At 40.5% G+C, this 16,323-nt stretch overlaps 1 protein-coding gene across 5 annotated transcripts in view; it reads left to right on the top strand.

Annotated features, from left to right (window-relative positions):
• The window catches only part of lmo1 (LIM domain only 1), a 39,968-nt gene extending 25,183 nt beyond the window's left edge, over nt 1-14,785 (top strand). For all 5 annotated transcript variants that reach the window (XM_068046879.1, XM_068046876.1, XM_068046878.1 and 2 more), the window contains exons 2-4: nt 1,475-1,688; nt 12,451-12,576; nt 14,400-14,785. In XM_068046879.1, the coding sequence (XP_067902980.1) occupies nt 1,483-1,688; nt 12,451-12,576; nt 14,400-14,505 (438 nt within the window). In that variant the 5' untranslated portion in view covers nt 1,475-1,482 and the 3' untranslated portion in view covers nt 14,506-14,785. The remainder of the gene's footprint in view (nt 1-1,474; nt 1,689-12,450; nt 12,577-14,399) is intronic.
• Nucleotides 14,786-16,323: the final 1,538 nt, after the last annotated feature.

Raw genomic sequence — 16,323 nt, 5'->3', positions numbered from 1 at the left:
GACTAATTTCATGTTCATGGAAATCCATCCCGTTCATACCATTGAAAACCAGAAGAATATTGATCTTGTGGAAGCATGCCGCTGTTAAATGTAGTGGAAGTAGTCCTGTTATATAGTTCCTTTCCAAATTAATCATTTAAAACCCTACAAAAAACAATCTATTTTCAGTATGGGTATGGTGTGCAACTTCATTTTATAGTTAGAATCCAATTTCAAACTTTTCTATTTTTACTGTCAGCAACAAAGCTGACTGCTAAATGGCTGTACTATGCTCCTGGGACAGCTGAACCTGAAACTAACGAGCAGTTGGAGAGCTTTGTCTCTGCCTACAGAGAAGGAAATAACTTTCAGAAAATCTTCAGATTTTAACTTCCAAAAATATTCAATTGGAAAACTCCCATTAATTGTCAACAGGAAACTTCCCTAAATCTAACTGTTAATTTTGACCCTTGGAAGTTGCACATTACTGTACAAAAGATCAACTTATAACTGCATATTCTTCAATTCATCAGAATTGTATGAACATTTAAATTTTGTGTGCTTGGATTGCACATGACAATCCCTATAATTGTGCCTGAAATTGGACTGAGGAGCAATTGCCTCTTGCATTTTCTGAATGTTGATTTTGTTGGTAGTGTTGGCAGAGGTCAAAAGTAGTATTTCTCATCTAACCCCCATCCCAAAAAGTCAGGTACATAGCTCTAACTCTTGCATTACTACACTTGAGGACTTCTCCGCCTTCTCACTGTATTGTCAGCTGTGACTCAGCAGTAGTTTTCTCCTGAGTCAGAAGGTTGTGGGCTCAAGTCTCACTTGAGACTTCAGCATAAAATTTAGACTGATGCCTCAGTGTAGCATTGCACTCAGATTCCATATTTTGGGTGAGACGTTAAAATGAGGCCCTGTGTCCCATCGGGTGGACATAAAATCCCACTATTCTGAACAGGGAGTCCTCACTGGGATCTTGGCCAATATTTATCCCTCTATCAACACCAGCAGATTATCTGGATATCGTCACGTTCTTGTGTGGGACCTTGCTGTGTACAAATTGACAGTTGCATTTTCTGCTTTGGTGATTACAGCCAATAAGTGGTGGTTTTGTGATATCTGGTCATTAAAGTGCTATATAAATGTAAGTCTTCCTTTCTATGTGCCATGTGAGAATGGAGTATTTTAATATGGGTATATGGTAACTTATAAGTTTACAGGGCATTAAAGCACACTTTTATCATAAATCCGAAGGTCATGAAAGCCACTATATAAATGGAAGTCTAAGACTGTCTGTCTGTTTTGGTAGCTCTAAGTAGATTTAAATGTTCAGTGAATTAGGGCCATCCCTAGGTAATTCTAGTCTAGAATTGATTGCTACAGTTGTATCTAAAGTAAACTTCATTATCTTGTCTGATAAAGCTTGGAGAGGGGGAAGCTTTTAGAACTCAAATGTTTCTAACTAAAGATTCCTCTTGAATTGTAGGTGTACCAATGCTTTCTGTACAGCCAAAAGGAAAGCAGAAAGGGTGTGCTGGCTGCAACCGCAAGATCAAGGACCGATACCTGCTAAAGGCATTGGACAAATACTGGCATGAAGACTGTCTAAAATGTGCCTGTTGTGACTGCCGCCTTGGAGAAGTTGGATCAACACTCTATACAAAAGCAAACTTAATTCTCTGTCGTAGAGACTATTTAAGGTAAATATAATTAGGGAAAGTAAATCACTAAACATTTTGAAGTTGGTTAACATTTGTAAATGGAACTATGCCTTGACGTTGAGCATGCTGGTGCAGATTTGTAAAGACCTCTTGGTGCAAGATTTCAGTACTACAAATTATTGGTTGTTTCTTGGGTGTTGAAGAAACAACTGCACTTTATCCCTGGTCTGCTACTGGTCTTTCCACAACACTTGTAAAAAGGCTTTTTTTGAGTTGGAGGGGGAGGTGATGCTCATGTAAAATTTAATTGATATCCTGATCTTTGCAGGCCATTTTGCCATCTTTATCTAGAAAAATCAATTTTATCAATCCCATTCACAAATTTATAAACTTAGTCTTTTTTGCAATGCAAATTGAGCAAAGCCTACCTTTACACAGCTGCTTCATATTATACAGAAACTAGTACTTTATACCACATGCAGAAGTAGACTCCAGCATAACTAGCTATCTAGCAGCCTCTGAAGTGAGGTTGGTAATCTACTGTGGATCCAAGAAGGATGAGACAGAATATTTCTAAATGGTGAGCAACTAAACTTGGAGCTCAGGTATTTGAGTGTCCAGGCACTTTAATAAAAAAAAAACAGACAAAATTGATTAAAATTAATGGAATGTTGGAATACCAAGTTATGCTTCTGTTGTATAAAGCTTTGGTCAGACCACATCTAGAGAATTGCACTTTAGTTCTGGATACAGCACCTCCAAGAAGCATGTATTCGCCTTGGAAGGGCCAGTGCAGATTTAGTAATACCAGGGCTTGAAGGGTTAAATTGAGGGCAGGTTGCACAAACTTGGATCATCTTCCCTTGAGTTTAGAAGGTTGAGGATGCTCTGATTTGAGTTTTAAAATAAGGATTTGATAGAGCTATTTGAAAAATCCAGAACTCCATTCCCAAAGACAGCATGGAAGGTGTTTTTTTTTTTAAAAAAAGCACTACGTACCATGCTCCTAAACCTTTCCTGTACATAAGCTTAAATGCAGGATTAACTATTGCTGTCCTAGAGTTTCTGGCCATGTAGTTGACAGCAATTTTGCTGCTGTAAAGTCAAATTTGCATCAAGCAATCAGTTTGTCATAAGATATCTCTGCATGTTCCATTATAGTGGTGAGATCTAGGATCATTGCTTTGATTAGGGCATGGGAATTATATAACTACCTTGAAGAGGAGAATGGGAATGAGTTGTATGCTATTCCTTTTGATTTTAGACCTGCTTATAGCTAGCAGATGTCTTTATGCATTGATTTCTATTCCCATTGAGTATTGGAACACTCCAAGCTACAATTGTAGCTCGGTTTGCTGTGCAGTTTGGAAAGTGGAGGCATGTGTACTGAAGCACACTCCATTATGAATGCATTGGTGCATACATCTGGTTTAAGGAAAATGAAGTACTTTAATTCACTCCTGCAATAGTGTTAAATTCCTTGACTGGCTTGTAGTTACAAATCAGCTTTTGGTCTTTGGTTCTTGCTGTCTTTTGCCCTTTGTAGGCAATTAATGTAGTTTGACTGTAAAATGCAAGGATCAACAATTCCACTTGGTCTTTAAACTCAACCTGAAGCATTCAGATGTATATCCTAGGGACCTTTTGCTTCAAAATATTTAGTCATTTACAGAAGTGGCTTACGTGTCGTCATTGGCATATCTTGGGTAGAGCTCCTGATTATACTGTGTACAACTTGGAATGGTGTGGGCAAATCCTTAATGAATGCCAAAATGCAATCCATATTTGTCACAACTGTTAAATAAAAGCTGGAGTAGAAGTAATTTTTTTTTATACTGTGGCCCATTAACATCTGGTTTGCCTTCATTGCATTTTCCAACTTGTATGGGCGATCTCCTGGCAAACGTTCCTGAAACTCCAGATTTCAAGTGTAGCAGCTACCCAAAGTGTGTTTGATATTGCCCCTGAATGTTTTCGTAACAAAACATTTAAGGCCTAGAAATTGCTGTGGACTTGGGCTGTTGTCAGCCAGAGCTCAGTTAGCACTCGCCTCGGCTACAAGATTGGGTTCAAGTTCCACTCCAGGGTTGGAATTTGTACCCCTGGGAGCAGGGTGGTGGGGGAGGGTGAAAATGGTGCAGATGGCAGGGACGCCATGCCTATTGCCTACCTGCCCCTGCTATTTAACCAGCAGCCCACCCACCCTTAGACCACTTGAGGACCTCTTTCTGCTGCTACTGGTGTATATTACCAGCAGTGGATGGGCACTTGGCACGTGAGGGTGCCAGTAATACCCAGCAGCCTCCTTTCAGATGAGGGGTGTGGGTTCCTGCCCCTTATACCCATGCCCTATTTAACCACCCCTTACCAGGGCCTGGCCAATTTTTGTCCCCAGTGAGCCCCAACTCCATTTACCTTTTCTGAGGCTGGCATCCATCATGGCTCCTGTCACTGGCTGCAGTCACAGCAGTGACAACTGTTCCTGCTGATGGTGCTGCTGGGACTGACAAGTTGCCAGCTCTTGGGATGTGGGACATCCAGCCTGGGGCAGAAATCATGACTGCAAGCACTTAAGTGCCTGAGCAACACAATGTGACTTCCAGGCCTGGCAGAGGTGGGCTTGTCCTGGTTTTCCAACTGATGGGCGGAGCCACTCTCTCAACCTTAAAGTCCAGCCCAGGGCTTGAATCAAAGCTGCACTCCAGTGCAGTACTAGGGAGTGCCATACTATTGGAGGTGCCATTTTTCAGATGTGATTAGAGGCCCCGTCTGCCCCTTCAGGTGAATGTAAAAGATCCAATGGCCCTATATTGAACTGGGGAGTTATGGGTGTTCTGGCCAATATTCATCCCCTCAATCAACATTGCAAACATCTGTTCATCGCATTTGTTTGTGGAGCTTGCTTTGTACAAATTGGCTGCCATGTTTCCTACGTTATGACTGACTACACTTTAAAGGCTGTAAAGCACTTTGATGTCCTGAGATTCTGCAAAGTGCTATATAAATGCAAACTTTTTATGGCAGTGTGGGGGCCTGTCTTATAATGCTGAAGTATCAATGATGGTTTAAGTTACTGATGCCATTACTTGTACCGTGCCACTCTGCTGAGATGCACTCAAAGCAAGTCATACTTGCTGTAACCCATTCAAAAGCCAACAAATATAATTCTCATCTGCCCTTCCAGTCCTAGTCTGGGATCCATAGCTTGAAAGTGTATGCATTCAACATCTCCAGATTACCAATATGCTTTGGTTAACCACTTGTTAAATGTAAAACTTTGTACATTTGTACTCCAGGTTCCCTTCAAATGGCAATTTTTTGGTTGAATGTAAGAATACATGCTTAAGAATTCCTTACTATTCAATAAGTTTTTAGATCAGAAAGCAGCTGGGGTTTGATTTGGCAATGTTGCACTGAATTGCTGACCTATATTGCGTGCTCAAATCCTGCAGTGGGGAGATGAGTGCTACCAACTGAACCAAATGCAATATTCTTCATTGGAAATGGCATTAAAGTCACTCTTTACATGACACAAGCTTGTGTGCAGCTGGGATTAGCTGCATATGCACTGTTTATAACTCTAGTCTTGTGCTGACTAGTTTTCAAAGTGCAATTAGAATAGTTGAGCATTACTTTGTCTTTCTTTAAATTGTTTAGCTCCTCTGCAACAAATGAAGCAGCTGTTTGAGTTGGAAACTTTTCCAGTCAGTGCAAAGGGATGCTGAGTACAAGTCCTGCAAGAGGTCTCAAACCTAAATGTAATCCCACAAATTTGTTTGAGCCAACAGTTTCCTTGAGTTGTAGCCTTTTTCCATAACTGTTCTGGATGTGCTTATTTGGTTAGAAAATGCTATGTTTGAAGCATCGAACTTTAGGCTTAACCCATTTTATAAAAATGCATTTGGTATCCAAGGTTAGAGCATAGATCATTCAGCCTATAATCTACACTGACTTTGCAACAGCTATCCAACTGACACCACCTCTCCATAGCTGTGCAATTCCTTTAATCCAATTTTTTTGTACCCTTGATCTGTTTATTGGACAAGACCAAGTGTTGTGTAATGTCCATTGAGTCATGCTAGCATAATTTCCACTGAAGTTTAACTATACATTTTAAGGTTTTCTGCATGATCTAACTGGCTTTTTATTTAGCTACAACCATAGAAATCTTTCGGCACTTATTGTATAGGACTAATTTTAATTCACTGAAGTGCTTTACCCTTTTGTAAATGCTAGTTGTCAGCTCAATCTTTATTTGTTTAAATTGGTAACTTCTAATCACCTCCATTTTGGAAGGCATCTGGTAGATACAATTGGAGATTATCAAAACCAGCCAGATCAGGAGACTGTTGCAACCATTTTTTCCCCCCTCTTCTGGTTGTGCATAAACCTGAGGCAGAAAGTTACTATGGTAAACTAGTGAATAGTTAAACACCAGAATTAAACTGTTAAATTGTGGCTTTTAACTTTATTTACTTCATGACCTTTTGGAGTATACCTTGTTTTGCCTAATACTTCAAGTTAGTTGCAGGCACTTTGGGGATAAAGAAGATATTCCTTCATTTTGAATACACTAAAATGACTTTGTATTCCTGCCACTACATTGGGATTGCCAAGATTTGGGAAATGGTGGGGTTCTACAGCATACTGCTTTAATGTGGACTATTGGTTTATGTAGTTATGTTCTTTAATTCAGCTGTTTACAATTTGCTTCGACATGGTTGGAATCCTTTTTTTCTTTACAATAGAGTAACGGGGCAGAGAGCACAAGCCATTTACTAGTGGTCAACAGATTTGTGGAAATATGGAGCAACAATAGATTCAGTATAATTGCAAACCTTAGGCTGAAGGAAGTCTGGCTGCAACTGAACACAAATCAATTCCCCATGCACTTTGCATTAAAAACTTTAGATTTCAAATTGCAATAAGTTTTCTTGCTGAAAAACTATTGACAGAACAAAATAAGCTAAAGTTGACTATTAAACACATTTAATGTGTTCCCATAAGCTAGCTAAAATCTGTGCAACGGTATCATAAAATATCTAACCCTTAATGTAATTTCATAGTTTGAAAGCTATGACATGCTTATGCTGCCATTACACTTTCAATACTGCCCCTTGACCTTTTATCAGACCCTTATGCCCACAATGTTTTCCTGGGGCTCAGGTTTTGCTTGTTTTCTGGGTTAATGTGTTTCTTTTTAAAATTCTAAATCTGTCAGGCAAGTTTTGAAGGGAATTCCTCAAAGAAACACTAGATTTTCTTGTAGGCTTTGTACATGAACCAGTTTTTCAGGATTAACTGTATATGGCTTTCTTTTCCACCCTTTTTCACATTTCCGCCACCCCCCCCCCCCCCCCCCCCCCCAAAAAAAATATTGAAGTGGGGTGTTTAAAGATAGAGACTTTGGGCTCATTCAAGAGTTGTTTAAGGACTAATGATCCTTCAAGCTGCCTGCAGACTGATTTTTCTTTCCTGATGGGAGGAGGGAAAAGTGGGTGTAGTCGGTGCCAGAGGGGAAGGGAAGAAATTGTCTTGATCTACATTACAGGAACTGATACTGTCCTACATCAGCAACTTAACACTTGTATCTTTCACATGTATGTTCATTCCTACGGGAAATCAGACTGTAGGAAATAGAAATGACTTAATGTACATTGGGCAGCGCAGTGGTTAGCACCGCAGCCTCACAGCTCCAGCGACCCGGGTTCAATTCTGGGTACTGCCTGTGTGGAGTTTGCAAGTTCTCCCTGTGTCTGCGTGGGTTTCCTCCGGGTGCTCCGGTTTCCTCCCACATGCCAAAGACTTGCAGGTTGATGGGTTAATTGGCTATTATAAATTGCCCCTAGTATAGGTAGGTGGTAGGGAAATATAGGGACAGGTGGGGATGTGGTAGGGATATGGGATTAGTGTAGGATTAGTATAAATGGGTGGTTGATGGTCGGCACAGACTCGGTGGGCCGAAGGGTCTGTTTCAGTGCTGTATCTCAACTAAACTCTTACTGTTGTATAGTTTTACATTCCTTTCTAATGTTCCAGTTTAGTTGGTATGTCTGTAAATAAACAATGCCTTTTGCTTGTTTTACTCACTGGTTTCTAATTTCTTTAAAATATATACAGCAATAGAATTTGGTTGTATGGCTGTTCTTTAACAGGCCTGATTTTACATATCCAATTTGCTTTCATAAAGTTAACTTTCAGTAAGTTAACATTTCTGAACCAAAATAACCATTTGGCTATAAAGGTTTGTAGTCAAATCGGTACTTGTAAGTGTTTGCAATTTTTGTGATTAGTATTGAGAAAATCAGAAAAATGGGCTTTATAAACAGTGCATACACTAGGTAGAACAAGAGTATTGTGTAAAGGACATGAAATCATCCTGTGCACTAAATACAACTTCCAATTTTGCTTTCTGGAATTGCTTTAGTGTTGAGCATGCTTCCTAAACCTAACCACTTCAAATCAAGACACAGTAAGTACTGCAACAATTTGCTTTAACACATTAAAATATCCTAAAGTGCTTCACTGGAGCATTCAGATAAATTGGGATTACAAGAATTGGAGGGATGCAAAGTTGTCTAGTAGTGCTGGAGGAGGTTACTGATAGCAAATATGATTAACTACTTGCATTACTCTTAAAAATGGAAGTGCCACAAACCAGCACACAAGGCATCCAAAGTGGGAAGAACTTGAATGAAAAGTGAAAACTACAAAGGCAACGGACACGGGGCTTATGTTGGCATATGGCTGAGTGGGAGATGAAAGATCATTTAATTGAGGGAATGTTTGTAATACTAAAGTAACTAGCATCAGTTTTTAACCAAGAAAGATAATTTTAAAACTGGGGATTTGGCCAAAGGACCGGTGCTGTCAGATGTTGCACCTTTTTTCAAAAATAAGCCAGGATTCTCAGCCAGCTAGTCCCCAATGAGATGGTCTATCTTGGGGTAGTCAACCCCAGGGTAGTCTGTGAATTGAAAGGTTAGATCATGCATGACTAAATTTAAAAAAAAAATATGTAGATAAAAGCATTCATGTTTGTGTATGTGGATTTCCAAAATCTATTTAGAAGTGCCATGTGAGCCTTAAAATTCTCATTACTTTGAGATATCCAGGGAAGCGAAGCAGTCAATAGATGTTTTGGATTGATGGAACATGGATGGTGTGCCCCAGAAATCTGTACTGAGACTAGCTTCATTTTCAAATTGATATGCATTGCACAAAATGATGCATTGAATTTTGCTGACATTAAATTTGGCTTAGCAAACTAAAGAACGCAAGAGATAGGATAACTGGCTAGAGTGAGCTGTTAGTGACACAAGCAGTTAAATGGATTGTGAAGCAGTAAAATTATGACCTGTTATCTTGAAGTTTTGACTTCAGCTGCAAATGCATAAACATTTTGAGGACTGACAAAGGGAATAATGAACAAGACTCTTATAAAAGGAAGAGATTGTACAGTTTGTTAAAGTTGGAATATTATGTGCACTTGTGAACACTCCATTAAAGAAAGCCATTGACGTTGGAAAAGATGTAGCTAAAGTTCACTAAAGAGTTTTTTTGGCAGCTGTTCATTAAGAGAATCTAATCTTTTTTTTTCTAATGTAAAAGTTGAGGGTTGTGAAAAGAGCAATTGTTTCCACTATTTGCAGAATTGGTAACTGGCATAAATTGATCAGAATAAAGGAAGCTGAATCTTTCACAGAATGGAATGCTCTACCATAAATAGTTAAAGGCCGATGTTAAAACATTTGGGGAAGCTGAAGAAATAAACAAAATGCTGGAAATAGCTGGGCCAGCAGCATCTCAAGAAAGTTAACATTTCAGGCTGATGCCTTAGTTTTTTTGAAAAAAAAGTTAAGGGAATGGAACAAGTTAATGTACCAGTAAAATGGTAATCTGGCAAACATCAGCTTCCTGTTATGGTGTGTGGCTTGGAGGGGAACTTGCAGGTGGTCCCATGCATTTGTTGCATTTGTGGTCCAGTTTGTGGGTTTGGAAGGTGCTGTCGAAGGAGCTTTGGTGACTTCCAACAACCACTGCCATCTTCCTTTTGCGCTAGGTATGACCCCAACCAGTAGAGAGTTTCCCTGATCCCCATTGACTTCAGTTTTGCTGGCCTCCTTGATGGCACACTCGGTCAAATGCTGCCTTGATGTCCAGGGCAGTCACACTCCTCCCCTCCCAAGTTCAGCTATTTTTGTCCATGTTTGGACTAAGGCTGTAATGAGGTCAGGAGCTCGGTGGCCCTGGCAGAACCCGAACTGAGCATCAGTGAGCAGGTTATTGCTAAGCAAGTGCTGTTGGCACAGTCAGTGACACTTCCCATCACTTTGATAGAGTAGACTGATGGGGCAGTTGGACTTGTCTTTTTGTGCACAGGACATAACAATTTTCCACATTGCTGGGTAGATGCCAGTTGTGTAGCTGTAGGAACAGCTTGGCTAGGGGGTGTGGCTAGTTCTGGAGCGCAAGTCTTCAATACAATTTCTAGAATGTTAGGGCCCATAGCCTTTGCAGTATCCAGTGCCTTCAGCCATTTCTTGATATGTGGAGTGAATCAGGTTGGCTGAAGACTGGCATCTGATGCTGGGGACATCAGGAGGAGGCTGAGATGGATCATTCACTCGGCACTTCTGGCTGAAGATGGTTGCAAATGTTTCAGCCTTATCTTTTGTACTGATGTGCTGGGCTCCCCCATCATTGAGGATGGGGATATTTATGCAGCCTCCTCCTGTTAGTTTAATTGTCCACCATTCACAACTAAATGTGGCAGGACTGTAGAGCTTAGATCTGATCGGTTGGTTCTGGGATTACTTAGCACCATCACATGCTGCTTATGGTGTTTGACGTGCAAGTAGTCCTGTGTTGTGGCTTCACCAGGCTGACTCATTTTTTAGGTATGCCTGGTGCTGCTCCTAGCATGCTGTCCTGTGCTCTTCTTTGAACCAGGGGTGGTCCCCTGGCTTGATGGTAATGGTAGACTGGGCCATGAGTTTACAGATTGTGGTTGAATACAATTCTGCTGATGACCCACAGTGCCTCATAGATGCCAATTTTTGAGTTGCTGGATCTGTTCAAAATCTATCCCATTTAGCATGGTGGTAGTGCTGCACAACACAATGGGTATACTCTGTGAAGACAGGACTTCATTTCCAAAGGACTGTGCAGTGGTCACTCTACCAATACTGATGTGGACAGATGCATCTGTGACCGGTAGATTGCTGAGAATGAAGTTAAGTAGGTTTTTTTTCCCCCCCTTGGCTCCCTCACCACCCTGCTGCAGACCCAGTCTGTCCTTTAGGGCCTGGTCAATAGTGGTGCTATTGAGTCACTCTTGGTGATGGACTTTGAAGTCCCACACCCAGAGTACACTTTGTGCCCTTGCTACCCCCAGTGCTGCTTCTAATTGGTCAATGTGGGAAAACACTGATTCATCAGCTGTGGGGGGCAGGTGATAGCAGGTGGTAATCAGGTGGTTTCCTTGCCCATGTTTGACCTGATGCCATGAGACTTCATGGGGTCCAGAGTCAATGCTGAGGACTCCCAGGGTAACTCCCTCCTGACTATACTGTGCTGTCACCTCTGGTGGGTCTGTCCTGCTGGTGATGGTGTCTGGGTGTGAGTATGACTCAGGCTGTTTTTTGACTTGTCTGTGGAACAGCTCTCCCAATTTTGGCACATGCCCCCAGATGTTAGTAAGGAGGACTTTGCAGGGTCAACGGGGCTAAGTTTGTTTCTGGTGCCTCGGTCGATACTGGGTGTTCCATCTGATTTTATTCCTTAGGGCCTAGTAAGCCAGTTAGTCTTTCAGAGGGAAGTTGAGTCAACCACATTGCTGTGGGTCTGCAGTTACATGTAGGCCAGGTCCAGTCAGAAGGCAAATTTCCTTCCCTAAAGGACAAAACCAGGTGGGTTTTTAAACTGCAATTGACAATGGTTTCATAGTCATCACTAGATTAGCTTTTAATTCCAGATTTATTAATTGAATTCCAATTCACCATCTGCCATGGTCAAATTACAACCCATGTCCGATGAGCATTAACCTGGGTCTCTGGGTTACTAGTCTAGTGACATTACCAGTCACCACCACCACAAACCTGCACCCCCTTTTTAATGTAATAGCACAGAAGGACATTGTGCAGAAATGTAATTACATGTGGAAGTGCAAGTAGACTAGATCATTTGAAAGAAAAGAACGTGAATTTAAATAGTATCTTCCCCAGTGCTTCACAACTAATGAATTACTTTTAAAGTGTAGCTGCTTTCCATCTTGTAGGCAAATATGGCGGACAATTTTTTGTTTTGAGGTTCTACAATGAGATGAATAGCCACTTAATCTTTTGAGGGATGGGTGATTTGTTAGAAGCTAGGACACCTTCTGCATTTGTTCAAATGCTATGGGATCTTTGTCCACCTGAACACAGATGTGGGTGCTCCAGTTTAACTTCAAAAGATTGTATCACTTATAGGTCTGTCTATTGCATTGAATTGACTTAGATTATGTGCAAGCCCTGACTGGGCTTGAACCTGTAACCTTCTGATTTCACAGGGAAAATGTTACTGACGGTGGCCACCAAGAATATTTAATTTATTTAGAATACAAAAGCTAGTGATTCAAAAATGAGGATTATCTCTGTCTTGTTTCTTGTAGGCTTTCAAACAGACTTGAGTTTGAACAGCATTGCAAATGGAGTACCATCTTTAAGATTTTACCAGATCCATTTGCCTCAAAGGTGCTGCTTTGCTCAAATGGCCTGTATTGAACTTATCAAAAATCATTATGGTTTTTATTGGCTAGGCTCTTCGGTACCACAGGGAATTGTGCAGCATGCAGTAAACTGATTCCTGCCTTTGAGATGGTGATGAGAGCCCGTGATAATGTCTACCATTTGGACTGCTTTGCCTGTCAGCTCTGCAATCAGAGGTAAGCCTGAAGGGGAGAAATACATTGCCTATAGCAAAGGTTATTAAGCTTTTAAGTATTATACAAATGAAATTTCCTGAGCTTGTTTTAAAGCCAGCATAACTCTAGTCTTGAGGCACTGGTTGGTCGACCGAGATGTATAACTTTCCTGAATTTTATCTATTAAATACACCCACCTGGCATGACCTTTCATATACGGTTCTAATTTAGCATGCCAGGAAAATGCTTTTAAAGCTTTACTTGGGTAAATGTGGATACCATTCATATGCTAATTAGAGCTCACTTTCTTTTGCTTCAGTTCTGAAACAGGTGAGTACCAAACTCTACATTGCATTATAGCCCCTTCATATAGGGTGAAGGTGCATTGGAGTTTGAGATTGCTTTTCAGGGTGGGAAGAGAATTATATTTTGCAGGAGAAATATTTACAGAATTATCAGGCATAGAAAAGTAATTAATCCCTGCTAGCAGGCTCAATCCTCTTTCTAACCATTCTCCAAAAGTTGGCAGTAAATCTGGGAAGGAAGTTCTCGCCCTCTACCTTTTTATAGACTGTCCTTGTTTGGACACGAAAACCAGGCTTGACCTCTGATCTTCCCCAGCTGTCTGGGGATTGGCTAGTTAGGTTGCCAGTTAATGTGGATTTCTGGCAGGTAACTAAAATTACATGAGTGAAGCAATTCTTGTGAACATTTACTGTTACTGGAAGGAACCTCTTGTCTTCAGCTGATGTCTAGAATGGTGCTTACCACAGGCTTTCCTGAATCAAATCTGTATTCCTGGCAACTGTTTTAACTTCATCCTAATATGAATTGATTCAAAATCACTTTTGGACAAAATAGTCAATGTGTTTTCATTGCTGATTGCCATATAGTGCTTACTGCTGAAATGCATAATTTATTTGAGGCTTTACCACAATGAAATATGCAGTGGGTGAAAAATCAAACTATACTTTTTTTTTTAAATCGATTTTCACTGGATATGGGTGTTGCTGGTAAGGCCAGCATTTATCTGTCCCTACTGCCCTTGAGGTGGTGAGTTGCTGTCTTAAATCACTAGTCCATGTAGGAACTTTTTTGGAATGGCTTGATGCACCTGAGCGGGGCGCTCTCCTCCTTTCGGAGGGCAGCTAAGCCAACAGTGTTTTTAGTATTGGACTGGAATCTCTCTCCAGACCAGGTAAAGATGGTAGATTTTTCTTAAATCAGTGAACCATTTGGATTTTTTCAACAATCAGCTATTACTATTACCAATACCAGCTTTTCACTCTAGAATTTTTGTTTAACTGATTTCACATTCAGCTGCCAAAATGAATTTGAGCTCTTCTCTGGTCCCAAACCTTTTTGATAGCACTGTAAAGGGTACACTAGCATAGTGGTTAACACTCCATCAAATGTATTTAAAGCTGTTCACAATGAATTGATTACTTATGAGCTGTAGTCACCTCACATAGACAAATGTGGTGGCAAATTTACACATGGCAAAATCTCCATCCATAAATGAATGGATAATCCTGTTTTAGTTTTTTGGTAGAGGAAAGAATGTTGGACAGAACAGCCTGCTCCTCAGTTGGCTTTGTGTGGGAGCAAGACCCATGGCACTATTGGAAGAGAATCTCCCTGGTTGGGTCAGCAGGATTTGTAAAAATAGCATGAGGCCATTCACCATAAATTCTGAAAATTTCATGTTTATGGAGGCTAAGTAGTAACCAATTCCACTGTTAGTTTGGAATCAGACTCCTATGACATTGTCATTAGAGATGCCCATCAATGGAAGGTAGCAAACTCTCCAGTATATTTGTAACTTGCTCATTTCTTCTTTCTAGGTTTTGTGTGGGAGACAAATTTTTTCTGAAGAATAACATGATCCTCTGCCAAATGGACTATGAGGAAGGGGCAATGAATGGAAGTTTCTCATCACAAGTTCAGTGACTTGCCCACAACCACCTAAAGCATTGTGGGATGTTCAACACTTAAATGAAAATGGAGAGCTTCTGTCAGCTTGCTTGCTTGTTAGTCCAGGATGGATTAAAGTAACTTTCTCCAACACTGAGCAGTTAAGATTTTAGATGCACAGCTGTGCCTGTTTAGCTGGGCAGTGCTTTGCCTGTACGTTTTGTGATGTTGGGTTTGGGAGGGTATGTACAGTCTGTTTCTGTATATATAAACTGGAACATTTATTTTACATAAATGTAATGCAATTTTATTACTGGTGTGCATTAAAGAAAATTAAATGTTCCTGCTTGTGAACATGACATTCTTTAACTTCAGCTTGAGCATATTGGAATGAACAGCTACTTCAGAAGATATAAAATTGACCAGTCCTGAAAACTAGTAGCTTATGTGCAGTTATAGAATTTCTCATTGAAACTGGTTTTGTTTCATTACAGATCTTGGTTTGATGCATAATTAAACCAAGTTATAGTCCTACTATAGAAAGTGTCAAGTTTGTGAAATAATGCTGGAGCCTCACTACGTGTGCAAATATTTTGTCAAATCACATTTTATACTTCCCCTTCAGTTGTTACAAATTCAGGTCTGTTGTAAGTACCTTGTTCTGTTGAATACTTGCTCATGTAAGTAGTGTCTTATGGGAGTTGACATTGCTACCTTATTTACATGTTGATAGAACTTGAGGGTGGCACAATACTTGTGGCCTGAACTAGACATTACTGTTTTCCATGCATGTATTACTTCAAACTCGAGGCATAATGAACAACCTCAAGTGAGAGGGTAGATGTACCCTGAGCTACTTTAGTCCACATGCAAAACTACCATTATGGTCACTCACTTTCAATCTGTGTAACTGTTGCATGCTGCAAAAGAGCATGCTGTTCACCACAAGATGGCTTCTAACTATCTTCCAACCTTCTTGCCTCAGCAAATGTTGCAGCTTTCCACTGAACCTAACTACCCTTCCAATTCAAAAAGCTTTTCTGCCATCCTGTATACCTGTTTCTCTAGAATGAAATCAAACTTTCCAATACAATGGGTGAGGAATCGAGAATGCTAGCTCATTACCTTGGTTGAGCCTCTTGCTGCCACCACCACCCCCCCCCTCCCCCCCCCCCCACCACTTGTCAGAATAGAATATGCTTCTTAAATGCAATCCTTTATGCAGAAAAATGGTGACCATCTCGCAACATGATGGTAATACACTATAATGGAGTAATACAGCACAAACATCACTGGCTTGTTTTAGCTGAGTGGATTTCCACCATTCTGGTGGTAGGGGTGCTGTAACAGATGGTGTATTTTAGGTGATAAGTTTGGTTTCACTAGTGAACCCTGGTGACAGGTTTGCAAGCAAGTCAATTGGGTAAGGATCTCATCTGGCTTTATACCTTCTGTAGTTAAATATACACTTGTGCTGTCCAGTGCAGCACTGTTCACAACCTGTGGAACCACACCTCCCCATTGAATCTGATTTCTCAAAGGGAGGCTACATTTAAGATCCTCCATATTTGGATTTACTATTTGGTAATTTTACAATTACCAATAACATGCCTGCTGCTGGAGGAAGTTTTCAGCTAAACACTTGGTCCTTAAGTACATTGAGTGTGTATTAGTTTTTAGTGTGAATTAAACAATAGCATTACAGAAATCAGTATCTTTAAAGTAAAAGCTGAACTATCAAGGGAAGGGGAAAATCTAAGAAGCGATAAAGTGGAGAACTCTGCAATCTGATTTAACATCTATTATAGAATAGTCAATACCACATGATGGACACTAGGTTATAAATCACCTTGG

This window comes from Heterodontus francisci, chromosome 14 (assembly GCF_036365525.1).
Source record: "Heterodontus francisci isolate sHetFra1 chromosome 14, sHetFra1.hap1, whole genome shotgun sequence".
Taxonomy (NCBI): domain Eukaryota; kingdom Metazoa; phylum Chordata; class Chondrichthyes; order Heterodontiformes; family Heterodontidae; genus Heterodontus; species Heterodontus francisci.
This window is presented reverse-complemented; position numbering and strand designations above follow the sequence as displayed.